Source organism: Trachemys scripta, chromosome 8, assembly GCF_013100865.1.
Source record: "Trachemys scripta elegans isolate TJP31775 chromosome 8, CAS_Tse_1.0, whole genome shotgun sequence".
NCBI lineage: Eukaryota > Metazoa > Chordata > Testudines > Emydidae > Trachemys > Trachemys scripta.
In genome coordinates, this window is record NC_048305.1 from 15195710 (window position 1) to 15210123 (window position 14414).

At 43.4% G+C, this 14414-nt stretch overlaps 2 protein-coding genes across 2 annotated transcripts; both read left to right on the forward strand.

Moving 5' to 3' along the window:
• The first annotated feature begins 657 nt into the window (after positions 1-657).
• On the forward strand, positions 658-4471 carry GDF9 (growth differentiation factor 9). The gene is made up of 2 exons (XM_034780415.1): positions 658-1102; positions 3522-4471. The coding sequence occupies exons 1-2, from the start codon at positions 658-660 to the stop codon at positions 4469-4471; spliced, it is 1395 nt and encodes a 464-aa protein (XP_034636306.1).
• A 3804-nt stretch (positions 4472-8275) lies between these two features.
• Positions 8276-10798, forward strand: LOC117882189 (cytochrome b-c1 complex subunit 8). Its single transcript, XM_034780237.1, has 3 exons — positions 8276-8423; positions 9700-9868; positions 10565-10798. The coding sequence occupies exons 2-3, from the start codon at positions 9715-9717 to the stop codon at positions 10657-10659; spliced, it is 249 nt and encodes an 82-aa protein (XP_034636128.1). The 5' UTR covers positions 8276-8423; positions 9700-9714; the 3' UTR covers positions 10660-10798.
• Positions 10799-14414: the final 3616 nt, after the last annotated feature.

Here is a 14414-nt window from a genome sequence, read left to right on the forward strand (position 1 = left end):
GCAGCTAAACATCAGATTTCAAATTAAAGAATTATTCATGAAGGACTCTTGTTTCCTGTTTCTTTCAGTTACTCTGAACCTTTCCCTCTATTTCCTTCTTCTTCTCTTATTCCCCGTTATCTCAGCTGTGGTACTGTAAGAAACCCAATTTCAGTCTTTCTACAGGAACCTTTTTCTTACCAGCTCATTAAAAGATTATCACTGCGGTTTTTTTAACAGTTACCTTTGGGTGGGCATCGTTATTGTGGTAAAAACATGTTTGAATGTCACAGCTACGTTAGAATCACAAGTTGCTTTGGGGCGGTAACTACAGCCAGCCAGAATAACTATTATTCAGCCAGCATTTCCTGTGGTCCCTTCTGGAAGCTAGAGAGGATACACATGCTAATTAATTAGCACCTTTCTATAATTAATAATGGCTTCCATGTGAAAGTGGGTAAGTTGTGAGAGCGGGTGCTTGTTTGCCTACATGTGCAAAGATTCTAGCCTGAACTCAAATGGCCACTTGGATTCACTCCCCAGCTGTAGGTCTCTCCCTCTGGTGTAATCAGAGAGATGCTTCCTTCCCACTCACACCTGAAACATATTTAAGAGGCCAGGTTTAGTTCTTTTTCTCTTCTATGATATAACCTGTCATGGGGATAGGGTTTTTCTGCTATGACCTCCAGCATCATGGTAATTCCCTGGAGAATCTTCATCTGTTTCTATTACTCTATCAGGTTACTTTCTTCTGTTGCTCTGTGTTCCCCTAGCTCTAGGGATGAGGTAGTGTCTGAGAGGATCCCTGAGCTGTTGCTTGTTCCTGAGGATGAGCCCCCTGAGCTACCTCCAGTGTTGCTATTACCACCAAGTGTGAGAAATGGCTATGCCCTCTTGCCACCCCTTCTCAAGGTGCTGTCTGACCAGAGACCTCACAGTTGGGAAGATGAGGCCCCAAGACTCCAACCAGATGCCAGAGCCCTGAGATATATGAAGCGGCTATATAAGATGTCTGCCACAAAAGAAGGGATCCCAAAAGCCAACAAAAATCACTTCTACAACACTGTCTGGCTCCTCACTCCATTTGCTGAGTGCAAGCACTACCCCAAGGACCAAATAAAAGGTAGGTGAGGAAAGACCTGTGTGTGGGGGGAGGGGTAATTAAGACACTCTTCCCCTTTCCTTCAATGGGGTAGACTAAAGAAACCTCTGTTCTCTACAGAGGTGTAACTGTTAAATCTACCGACTGACTCTTCCCTTGCATTGAATGGGTTTTTCCACAATCTGCCTCTCCTTAAAGGGAATTTAGGCCAGGCTTCTCCATAATTTAGGCCTTTGACCCTACATAATACCCACATCTAAAGCTATATTGAGTAAAGCAGGAAAAAGAAATAATTAAAATCTGTTGGCTGTCTTTTGTCCTTTTACTGACTTTTAAATTCTGCATTTTACATAGTCGGCAAAATCTGCTTCAGTATTGAGATCTTATTAATGATGTGTTGGGATCCCATTACAAGAGGACTTTTCCAACTTAGTCCACTGTTTCTGCTGTACTTTCTATTAGAGAAGAACCACTCCATTTCCCCCACTTTATGAATATCCATACTTGGAAAGCATGACTTCGGATGAGTTAATTACAAACTGTTGAGCTGGGAAGCTTCAAGGAGGAAATGGTGGGGTGGGGTGAAAGATGTGGTCAGATCACAAGACTGGCAACCAGCAATTCTTGACTTCTAATCCTACATATATGGCTATGGACCTGTTACTTCAACTCTGACTCAGGGTTTCTCCATCCATTAAAAAAAAAAAATTATATGTATATGTCTGGCTACAGATGTGAATCTTCACAATATATTTTAAGGCAAAGTGCTCTGTAAGATGAGATTTAATACAAGTGATAAGATTTACTAGTTATGACCTGCCACATAAACTGCAGCCAAATTACCATTTTAGGTACATTACTATAAAATCCCCTGTGTAGCATGGTAATGTAATGCTTGAAAGCAAAAACTAATTATGGGTGTGTCTCTTTTTAAGATGTCTTCTATGTTATAGTGATTCAGGTGGCTAAACTTGAACTAACTCTCAATCTCAATGTGCAGCTATGCTCAAAAAAGCAAACAATTTTAGGTTTAGTGGAATGGAGAATAGCATGAAATACTATGAGCAGCTACACTAAATCAGTAAAGCCCTCACTTAGACTATTCTATGCAGTACTGGTCTCCCTATCTCAATAAATAAGGTTGCAGAATTAGAGGAGGTTCCGAGAAGGCTAACAAAGATTAGTCGCATGGAAAAATGCTCCAACTGGAATTCTTTACCTTAGAAAGCAGATGAGTAAAAGGGGAACATGATAAAAGTATTAAATAACAAATGGTATAGAAAAGATCAGGAGCATCTGTCCTCCCTATTTCATAATACAAGAACAAGGAGACAGTCAATGAAATTGAAAGATAGCAAATTCAAAGCTGACACAGGAAATACTTTTATATACAATGCATAACCAGACTGCAACGTTCATTATCACAGGATGTCATGGAGGCCAAGAGTTTAGCAAAATTCAAAGAGGGACTGGATATCTACATGAACAAGAATATCCAGCGTTGTTTGTAGTTAATGAAGAAAAATTTGGAAAAACTTCAAAGTCAAGGGGTTAACTACAACAGGTTAGGATGACTTTCATGGAGGTAGATCTTCTCACAACTACTTATTTCAGGGTTTCTTGCACAGCCTTCTGAAGGGCCTAGTACTGGCAACTCTCTGAAAGAATGTTACCCCTATAAACCAGGGGTCTAACCCAGTAGGCAATTCCTGTCTCCCTGTGACTGACACTAAGGGAGGATATTGCCAACAATCTTGTTTGTATAGCTTCCTCCTCACCCACTAGTTTCTAATACCTCTTAAAAGCCTGCAAAGATTTTTTTCTCTGCCATTTCTATCATATTCAGTTTTGCAATTCTTCCTTCCTTAACCTAATAGAAACAGATTTTTGCCTGCTGCCCCTTTTTTTATGAAGTATCACTAGTGTTGGCACAACTGCGTGAACAATATGTGGAGCCAGCAGGTCAATCTACCATTTGTTGGCTCCTCCAAAATGTTAGTGTGTGTGTGTGTGTGTGTGTGTGTGTGTGTTGTGGGTGGTTTTTTTTTTGTTTTTTTTTTTGACAAATTGATGTATTTTCTTTAGAGTAATAAGGTTTTGGAATCCTAGTGGACATTCCCTGCCAGACTATCAAATTTAAGTTCAATTGAATTTTGAGGTCTAAATTATTTGTTTGATTATGCACATTGTCAAGTACTACACCTCTACCTCGATATAACGCTGTCCTCAGGAGCCAAAAAATCTTACTGCGTTATAGGTGAAACCGCATTCTATCGAACTTGCTTTGATCCACTGGAGTGCGCAGCCCTGCCCCCCTACCCCCGGAGCACTGCTTTACTGCATTATATCCGAATTCATGTTATATTGTGTCGCATTATATCGGGGTAGAGATGTACTGAAAATTGTTTAATCTCTACAGAGACTTTGTTTTCTTTCTCAGAAGACCTTCGCTCAGTGGATCTGCTTTTCAATCTGGATCGTGTTACTGCGCTGGAGCATTTACTCAAGTCTGTCTTGCTCTACTCCTTTGACAGATCAGTTTTTAGTTCTTCTGCCATTACATGCACGTGCCACTTAGCTGTTAAGGAAAATGATCCTTCTGGTCAAGTGTGTCCCAATGTACCTCAGTCAATTACTTTTAATCTGCACTTTGAACTCAGAAGACACAAATGGGTTGAGATTGATGTGACCTCTTTTCTTCAGCCTCTAATTGCCTCTAACAAGAGGAGTATCCATATGGCTGTGAATTTCACTTGTCTGAAAGATGATCAACACCACAACTCTAAACAGGGAAATTCCTTTAACACGGCATTGGTGCCTCCTTCTCTTTTATTGTACCTAAATGACACCAGTGAGCAAGCTTATCGTAGGTGGAACTCCCTTAGGCACAGAAGGAAGAATCCAATGTGGTCCCGATGGAGAAATGATCCACTTGCAGATTCCATGAAAGAAATGGGAACAGAAAATATGCAGAATAAAAGGGCATCTCGCCACCGAAGAGATGATGTGAAAGAGAACCCATCTGCTCCAACTTATAATTTGAGTGAATACTTCAAACAATTCCTGTTTCCCCAAAATGAATGTGAGCTTCACAACTTCCGACTAAGTTTTAGCCAACTAAAGTGGGACAAATGGATAATAGCACCACACAGATACAACCCTCAATATTGCAAAGGTGACTGCCCAAGGGTGGTTGGGCATCGTTATGGCTCTCCTGTCCATACAATGGTACAGAACATCATATATGAGAAATTGGACTCCTCTGTTCCAAGGCCTTCTTGCATTCCTGCTGAATATAGTCCCTTGAGTGTCTTGACAATAGAGCCTGATGGTTCTATAGTCTACAAAGAATATGAAGATATGATAGCTACTAAATGTACTTGTCGGTAACATTTAAACACCACTTTCCTGCTACTTATTTCAGAATATTTTTCCAATACTCTAAGCCATCTGTAGTCTTGACCAACTGAATGTCATAAGTGTAAGTAACTTCTATGAAATAGATATGCTATCAATTTAGCATGGAGTCCGTGGCAGGTATCTGCATAATGGCATCACTTATTTTTGTAGCCCCTTGTAACTAATTGGAAATATGAAATTAGAAATTTAAGGAAATTTTACTTAATTTCCTTTTTATATGGAGAAATAATCCATAACTTGTATCTTTTATAAAAGTGTAAAGGATTTCATTCTATTGTAAGCTTTAATGCTATGGATAAAAATAAGGGGAATAAACACCTGTCATGTCATGGCATTTGTGTGGTTCTTGTTCAGTCTTACTTGCATCCAAAAGACACTTTATATTTTTGGCAAGTGTCTGAGCACAGAAGGAGAGGCTTTAGTATTTCTGACTTCCTCAATCACTCAATTTTTAAGTATGCTTTTAATGATTCAAACCAGTTCCCTCTCCTGGTTGACAAAATTCAAGGTTATCTCTGAAAAATGGACCACCTGTTTTGTCAAACTATTAGGGCTTTCTTAGAGGTTGGTGGTAAGTGACTATACTACTTACCAGGAGACGGTCCTAATTTTGTACCAGGAGACGGTCCTAATTTTGTACCAGGAAGTCTAACTACATTTCTGGGCAGTAACTAGTAAAAATATTCTCATTCAAACATTTAAGAGAATTGTTTCTACAGTTAGCAGGAAAAATTACACTCCTTACTAATAGGTTATTTAAAACTGGCATTTAGTAACTTTTTAATGCTGCTGCTTTTTCTACTCTGGCCAGCTATGAACAAGAAATAACTGTTCAGACTGTGAACTAAACTTTAGAAATGAAACCATACTTGGTATGATGAGCTTAAATATACAGTTTTGAAAAGAACATTTCAAAAAATAAACCGTTCAGTCACACTTCCTGCTGAAGTTAAATGTTACTTAAATACAGTAGAGTTATGAACTGACCAGTCAATTACACACCTCATGTGGAACCAGAAGTATGCAATCAGACAGTAGCAGAGAAAAAGCAAGTAGAGTGTTAAACTAATAAAATAAGGGAAAGATTTTAAAAAAAAAAAAAAATCGACAAGGTGAGACTTTTCTGTGCTTTTTTTTTTTATTTTAAATTAAGATGGTCAAAAGCACCATTTTTCTTTTGCCTAGTAAAGTTTCAAAGTTGAATTAAGTCAATGTTTGGTAGTAAACTTTGAAAAAACCATAATGTTTTGTTCAGAGTTACGAACATTTCAGAGTTATGAACCGCCACTCCCGAGGTGGTGTTAACTCTGAGATTCTACTGTATGTACTGGTATTCCTAAACCTGAATACTTTTTTTAATAAAAAAAGAGGCCAGGCTTAACAGCTTTAATTCTGAAATTCAATATCTCAAATAACTTAATGTTCCCTACTCCTATGGATCTCCAGGCCTAAATCTCTGGTCCTGTTACTATTCTAAACATCTATTCCCATGAACTTCTGCTGTAAACATACACTCTGTAGTGGATACCTGCCCCCAGAGCTCCAGACAGGCAGCTACTGCACATAAGACTAGTTTTAAGTCATTTTAAGATTTTTTTTTTTTAAGTTTTTTTTGTTTTTAATTGCTCCTGAGTCCCCCTTTCACCTGGTGTGGTTCTACAATGCCTTTCTAGTTCAAAGCTTGCTCCTTAATAGATTGTCATTTTAAACAGCTACTCTTAAGTATAAAGAGACCCTCTTTTTACCATAAAAATACTCTTAAAATCTATGTTTTAGAATCCTGCCAGCTAGTTCTTAGTTCTGTGATAGTGAGCTAGAGCAGTAAATGTTGTGCTGGGAGTTGTGCAGTTCCAAATCTAAAGCACAAGAGGTGAATGTGTGATTTTTATTTTTATGGACATGGGAGAGAGAAAATGGTAACTATCTAGAAAATATACCAAGGCAAGACATGTTCCATAAGTGTACTTACTATAATCATGAGCTTCTTTCTGGAAAACTAACTGTTGTACAGTGAGAACTTAAGAAATAGGGACTGTTCAGCTGTCTTTAACTTGAGGCTTTTACAGCACTTCACAACCAATCCTCTCAAGGAAGTATTACTGAGATTATAAACTCTCCTGGGCAGGAATGTTTTTTGTGTGTGTTTTGACAGTGCCTATGACAATGCTGTCTTGGTTTGTGAGTGAGGCTCCCAGCTATTACTGTAATACTAATCCACATTCTGTAGATGGGGAAAACGGGCACAAACAGATGAAGTGATTTTAATCAAGTTCAGAGAGGAATTTGACTCTCTGTAGTGAGTTCAAGATCCTTACTTTACCTCTTCACTACACCTAATGTAAAAACCAGTCTTGCAAAATCCTAGTGATAAATTACAATGTTTACATAAAGTTTAGCACACCTGATGAGGCTATGCCTATCCTACTTGCCATAGTGGACAATCTGATGTTTGAGGGGAAGACTTAAACCTTCAGAATACAACTAGCAAAGATCCTGATGCTGTAGACTCTTTTATGTGTGTGAAGTTACTGGGTTGAGCTGGGCAAATAAAAGATGATAGGAGCAAGTCCTAATTGTGCAATGGTGTAGCTGCTAGGATGAAGAATTCTAGCCTGATCCTTGCAACTGTTCAGGTTACAGCTTGAGGCAGGAAAGCTGACCAACCTGAGATTTTACAAACTGAAATAAAAACTTACTTTATATATATTAAAAAAAACTATAAAATTCTTCAGCCCTAACCTCAATTTTAACCATTAGAAAATGTCTGCCAAAATACCAAGTGATTCTATTTACTGATCTCTCAGGACCACAGCAGATCAATAAAGTACTTTGTACACAATTTCAAACTGGTGTGAATTTTGACTGTAAACTCTAATCTCGGGCCAGTATGACCCTTCAGTAACAGTACAATATGCTGTCATGTAAGACAAGCAAGCTTGATTCTTATACTTGGCTATTTTCAGTACCCTGCTTATCAGACTGGTTCTTCCATCCTCGGTGCCTGGGCCAGCAACAATCTTTCTGGATGAATCATGTGGTGTTAACAGGCTTCTTAGTGAAGATGATGCAGGGCCTTTGTGGTAGGAGGGAAGCACGTGAAAGATGCTGAAGACGAAAGAAACCTTACCCTCCTCTCATTAAGGAAGACATTTAGGAAACTCCCCAAAAACAAGCAAAACTGGTCTGAATGAACAAGACCTGTGTCAAAGGCAAGGTCAGGGTCTGGGGTTACCAGGTTAATTAACCTATTGGCTGTAATAGCAGCATCTGCTACTCCTATAGCCCCTATGCATGGAGCAGTATGACCTATTTGGCACAAGCAAGGGGCCTAGTACCTTGACCTCAGAGTGGTGCTAAAGGCCCCAGCATGGTCACCCCACACCCAGCCCTGGCTGCGCTCTACAAATAGAAACAATAATTAATTCACGGAGAGGTGGTGGGAGGGTCAGAGTAACCTCAGGAGAGGTTATGCCTGGGGGATTGGGATAGTACCATAGAGACTGTGGGTAGTAGTTCCCAATGGGGGAGGGCAGTAAGGGGAGGCCAGAGGGACCCTGGAGACCCTGTGAGGTATTGGGGGGGGGGAGAGACTAGAGCAACTCCGTGGGAATAGTGGGGGACAGAGGGACCTTGGAGACCCCGCGGGGGCAGTGGGCGGCAGTGGGACCCAGGAGACCCCGCGGGGGCGGGGGGGGGCAGAGGGGGAACGGAGGAACCGCAGCGCGCAGACGCGTGGGGGTCCCGTCCTCCTTCGCCCTCTCAGCCTGCAGGGGGCGCTGCCGCCTTCCCGTCCTCTCCGCCCCGCGCTCGGGAGGCGGGGCCAGGCCGCTCGGTGAACCCGGATGGCGCCCCGGAAGCGGAAAGGGGGCCCTGGCAGGACCGCGGAGACGTGACCTCCGGACGTCCGAGCGAGCGGGCCTGGGTGAGAGCGGAGCGGTTTGGGGGAGCCGCCGCTGCCGGGCGGGTGTGGCCATGCGGCTGCGGGGGCCGTTCGGGCGGGGGGTGGCGGGTCTCCCCCAGGGCTGCGGCTGCCCCCGGAGAGTTACTGGCACAGTCCGGCTCCCTCCCTCCCTAATGCGGGTCGGTCCCGTCCCCACCCAGCCAGACCTTGTGGAACCCCGGCCCGGCCCGGCCCGGCCCGGGTCCCCAGTGGCGCTGAAGTGGGATCCTGGGGTGGAAGTTGAAGTAACACCGCGTAGCTTCCTCTCTGCTCATCCCGCCTCGACACGCGACTCAGCCCCTTCCAGGTGGCTTGATTGCAATCACCAAGTGGAAAGCCTCGATTTAAATCCTTGGTTTTAGTCAGCGTTTCCAGTTGTACCTCAGACATTTTGCGGAGAGAGGTGCATTCTCAGGGGTAGATATAACCCTCCAAACATGTTGATTTTCAACTTAAGTAGAGCCTTTCCGTTACATTCGGTGCATCTTTTTGCTACTCAGGGTACATCTACACTACGGGGGGGGGGGGTCGATTTAAGATACGCAAATTCAGCTACGTGAATAGCGTAGCTGAATTCAACGTATCGCAGCCGACTTACCCCGTTGTGAGGACGGCGGCAAAATCGATTTCTGCGGCTTTCTGTCGGCGGCACTTACTACCACCTCCGCTGGTGGAGTTAGAGCGCCGATTCGGGGATCGATTGTCGCGTCCCAACGGGACGCGATAAATCGATCCCCAAGAGGTCGATTTTTACCCGCCGATTCAGGCGGGTAAGATAGACCTAGCCTTAGTGATGATACACACGATGGTGTCTTCTGGATTCAGAGGCTGGGTCCAAATGCTTGTGATGACTTTGCCAGTCTCTTGCACTCAGCAACACCACCTCTAAGTCCTCCACGGGATCAAGCCTTTAATACAGTTTAATACCTATTGTGCTGTATTTATAAAGCGTGATCTCAAAACTTAGAATTTCATTGACTGATTCTTTATATAGAAAAGCATTCTGTAGCTCAAAGTTTTTGATAGACTTGTGAGTGCAGCATATTTTTTATTTAAATGTTTGAAGAGATTATAATAAGTTTAGGCCTTAACATATTTTGTATTAAATTCAGCTGGATTTATTTTTAAAAAGAAAAACTATTTAAATGTTAAAAATCCAATTGTTTTATCATACAAATCATCGATTTGGATCCATCCTGAGGAATATTGTGTTTAAAATCAGTCTATCTCCATAGTAACTAGCACTTTGCTTTTGCAGTACAGGCAATTTAAAATGGGTGGCCATTTTGGAAACTTGGCAAGAGTGAGGCATGTGATCACTTACAGCTTGTCTCCATTTGAGCAGAAGGCATTCCCTAACTACTTCACCAAAGGAATTCCAAATGTATGGAGGCGATTTCGTTCACAGGTCTTCAGGGTAGCTCCTCGTAAGTCCTAATTCCTTTGTTTGAGTGAATTATTTTAACTTCTGAACTGCCTTGTGTCCCATATGTACTGTATTCACTAACGCCAGAGTTAAATTAAAGATGCTGATTGGTGTCATTTCTGCATCTATATTTCAAATCTTTATTTTTAAAAAGCTTATAAAATAATCTTCCCCTGCCCACAAGCATGGAATTTTATGTTAAAACTTTTATAAGAAGATCTTAAATTCAGGGAATAAAACCATCATCAAAACTACAAATGCATGAGACAGTTTGTGGAGCAGGTATGCTACATAAAGGGAGATGAAAGAGAAAATGTTCTAGATATGGGGCCAGCAGCTGTCACAGGTGGATTTAAATCCAGAGGAATGGGCTAAGAGATGTCAGGAGGAACTCTTCATACACCATAGGGCCATTCATAGTACACGCACGATTGCCTCAAATCTAGGCATCCATAATAGGATGATGGCAGAGTGCAAATACTCATCGGGATGATTTTTAGGTGTTTAACTCTTACTTATATTGTCGAGGGCTTTAAAAATCCAAAGGAATCGCCTTAAAACATGGTGATCTCTACAGTAACTTCCAGAGTCTATCCCAGGCCTGTAATCAATGCAGCATAATGCAAGACATTTTCACGTATCTACTGTAATGTAACTTGTAGATATTCATGCTTGTTTTGTTGTTGTTTTGTTTAAGCTTTTGTGCTGGCCTATATTGTTTACACCTGGGGGAACGAAGAATTTGAGCGACTGAAAAGGAAGAACGCTGCTGACTTTGAAAATGATGAGTAATACAGCTAATAGGGAGATCTTAGTGTATTAATGTCAGAGTCCCTTCCTTGTTTCTAAACTTGTTCACATACACTCAAAAGGATATTTATTGTAGCAGGCTGCGAAAGCTTGTTCAATAAATCTTAGTTCCTATCCTGCAGTGTTGTGTGGAATTCTTGTCTTTGACTGCTTTGTCTCACTCACTTGATACAACTGAGGCTCCCTGACAGATTTTAAATTCTGCAGAATCTAAGTTTTCATTTTAAGAGTGTCTAGCCTTTACCACCATTAAAGACATTCCAGACACACTGAATGTAACTGATGCAGTGTTGTCTTCAGGCAGACAAAAGTGAGCTCTGGTCCTTCCCTGAGCTGCATCCCTGGCCCCATCCGCACGGCTCCGCTCCCAGCCCTGCAACAGCCTCGGCTGCTGGCCATGGTTCCATTCCCAGCTGGGGGACAAGGCCGGGAATGGAGCGGCACCTGGCCTAGGCCCAGCTGCAGCTCTGCCCTGAGCCTCAGTCCAGCCCGAGACCCACCCCCAGCCTCTTTACTCCTGTTGGTGTTTTCCCCCTCCCCCAAGCCATGGCTCCAGGGGGGCATGGACAGCTGTAAGGGGGGATGTGACCCTCAAAAGTTTGGGAACTGCTGCCCTATTGTGAAAATGATTACACAATACTGGTTTTATTTAGCTGGCTCTTGTATGAGGTGTCTAATTCATTGGCCACTGAGATAAATTAGGTAGTGGTGTTACCAACACAGAACTGTTTCTCAGTTCAGAGATGGTCCCTGTAAAATAAATAGTCTTTATGCCTGAGATAGGTTTCTGCTAGGCTATATTTAGATAATTTCCTGTCTGTAATGGCTGTTGTAGAGCTATATTTATACCCAAGGTTTTTGCTTTTCCAGCTTGTCTCTAAAAAGTAATCGGAACATCTGTTTTCTTTTATGGGCAGTGTCAACACAGGCTCTGCCAGGGTATGCTAAAAGGGCTTCACCTTTCTCAGGCCAAATGGCTAAAGAACTTCAGCTAGTTCCAATTGCTTTTCCCTTTGCCTAGAGCTAGGATGAAAAGCACCCTTCTACCACTCTACCATGTTGTTCCTCAGGCAGCTGCTGAGAATGTGCAGGGCGTGTCCGTGGCAGAGAGACTGAGTGAAATTCTTTTCTCTGAATGCATATTGCCTTTGTGATAACTATCACTGTGTTCAGAGGGCTGCATCTTCAAGGAGCAAGACGATGTAGGAACACTGGCTGCATTTAACCTTAATGGCTTGATATTTAGCATAGTCCTAACCCTAACTGAAGTGAAGAAGCTCATACTGCTTTGTCGGGAATGGATCAGCCCATCTTAAATGTTTGCCAAGCATGTAGAAAATCCTGAAGATAATGCAAATAGCCTTTCAGTACTAAATCACCTTGTTGGCTCATCCTGGGCTGATGAAAAATGAGTTACATTGTTAGTTTGACTTTGGGGTTGAGTTATATTTTACTCCTGGGGGAACTGTGTGTGCCTGCAGAAAATGCCTCCTTCCCCCCAGCCCATTACTTCACTTCCTTGCAGCAAATGACAGGAAAGCCATGCGGGGGCAAGGAAGGGGGATGAGCATGGGTGCAGTTTTTTGGGGGGGGTTCCCCCCAAAGGCAAGGCATGGGGGGCACATGGGGTTACATGCTGCTCCCCCCCCTCATTTCTGCAAGCACAGTTGCCCAGCTGAAGGAGGCTACCTCTTAGCTCTGCTGACTGCAGCTGAATGCTGCCTTTTTCTAATGCCAGTCATGCTCCCTTTGTGTCTGCTGGGAGCCTTCCTGTTTCTGTGCAACAGTGAGTGCCTGTGGTGGGGCTGGGTAAGGGGAGGGGAATAAGGCAAGGGGGGTGGGTGAAGAGGCAGTGGGGAAGGAAGGGGGGGGAATAGGGTAGGGGGAGGAGAATGTGGAAGTAAGGGGAGGGGGGGAAGTGGGAGCCTGGCATGCGGTAGCAGCTGGGGTACCCTGTTAAGCAAGCTCATCGAACCCTCAGCCTGACAAGCCCAACCCCACCTAGACCCCAACCAGCTACACCTGGACCCCCAGCATCCAGACCCCCCCACTAAGCCCCTCAAACCCAGACCACCCCTGCTGAGCCCCATCTCCCCAGAGTCTGTCCCCCCCCACAGAGCCCACACCACCTTCACCTGGATCCTCTGAAGTCCCATTGCCCCTGCAACGAGCCCCTGTGCATCCCAATCTCCCACTGAGCTGCCCACACCCAGATTGCCCCACACAGAAACCTCTCACCCAACACCTGGATCCCTCCACACTTGGATCCTGCAGGGCTGACGCTGCCCACCCACATTTGATGCAGAGGGGCAGGACGCCGGGGTGTTTCTCGGACAGGCCCACCCCTTGCACTATGTCAGGGTCAGGTGCAGCCTCACTGCCGAATCCCTGTACTGGGGGAGGCGGAGGCTTCAGGGTGATCTCTCACCTCAGTGCAGCCAGTGGCCTGTGCTCCCCACTGCCATGCTGGAGCCACATTTATTTATTGACAAATACAATTTGCAGAATTTTAAAATACTGTGCACATGATTTTTATTTTTTTTGGAGCAGAATTCCCTCAGGAGTAATATTTCAGTGGCATCAAAGCCTAAACCTAGTGTACTGAAACAGCTACAATTTCCAAGCCACGATGGCAAACAGTGGTAGGTGATTGCTTTTGTACTAGTAAGAATGGTGGCATAGCTCATCAAAGGCAGACTTAATAATACTAGATCGCAGTATAAGGCCCGTTATTGTTAGAGAAAAGACAGGCTTCCTTTGCAAGCTTTCAGCAACTTAAGAGATTTTGCTTTTTTTCCTTCCTCCCTCATCAAACGCATCTGTCTCAAAGCTTAAATGACAGGTTTAGCCTGCTACAAGTTAAACTCATGAAAAGTGTAAAACTTTTTTTTTCCAAACAATGCTCTACAGTAAAGTTTCTGTATCAGTTCCTGTAATGGATGTCTTCCCTAGGGAAGGACTATTTCTTCAAGTTGGGGAAGACATTCTTTCTGCTGCATGCCAAAAGCACTTGGCTACAGCATTTGCTTTATTTTTATTATTTTACTTGCTTTGTCAAGCCTGAGAATATTTCAAGCGCTGAGAGCTGTTGAACTAAAATTTGAGCAAATTGCTGCATTCTGCAGCAGTACATCTCCACCCCGCTCTTAGATTCACACACACATCCTTCATCCCAAACTTAGTATCCATATCCTTTATGTTAATCCTGATCCGGTAAAGAATGCCATCTGAATGACAGTCCACATTGATGTCCTTTCATGTCAGGGCTGGGGAAGCTGCCATTACCCATGTTTTACCTGTTCTGGAAATAAAAAGACAACTGGTTGACCTCCACTGCTATGATATTCACCTTTCAGAAGAAATACAAGAGGGGACTTGCATAAGCAAGAAAACAGGGGGAGTGCTGCTTTCTAAACTGGAAGCTACTGTTTCCCAAGAGGGGGGCAGCTATGTTTATACAGCTCATCAGACTTTCAAAGTCCACTACAGACAAATTAACCATCACACCACACAACCCACAAGTCCCATTTAACAAATAGGGAAATTGGCACATAAAGGAGGTTATGTGACTTGTACAAGATCATGCCAGGTGAGATTCTAACAGCCTTTCCAGCTCCCTGCTTAAAGTGCTGGCAAGGGCTGGCTCCAGGCACCAGCTTAACAAGCAGATGCTTGGGGCAGCCAAGGGAGAGGGGCGGCACCTGTGGCAGTTTCGGGGGGGGGGGGCAGGTCTCTCA

Excerpts from the sequence above, each read along its gene's own strand:
- GDF9 (XM_034780415.1), top strand. The coding sequence starts at position 658 with ATGACCTCCAGCATCATGGTAATTCCCTGGAGAATCTTCATCTGTTTC. Across the intron at positions 1,103-3,521 it reads CCCCAAGGACCAAATAAAAG|AAGACCTTCGCTCAGTGGAT; the intron begins GTAGGTGAGGAA and ends TTTCTTTCTCAG.
- LOC117882189 (XM_034780237.1), top strand. The coding sequence starts at position 9,715 with ATGGGTGGCCATTTTGGAAACTTGGCAAGAGTGAGGCATGTGATCACT. Across the intron at positions 9,869-10,564 it reads GGTCTTCAGGGTAGCTCCTC|CTTTTGTGCTGGCCTATATT; the intron begins GTAAGTCCTAAT and ends GTTTTGTTTAAG.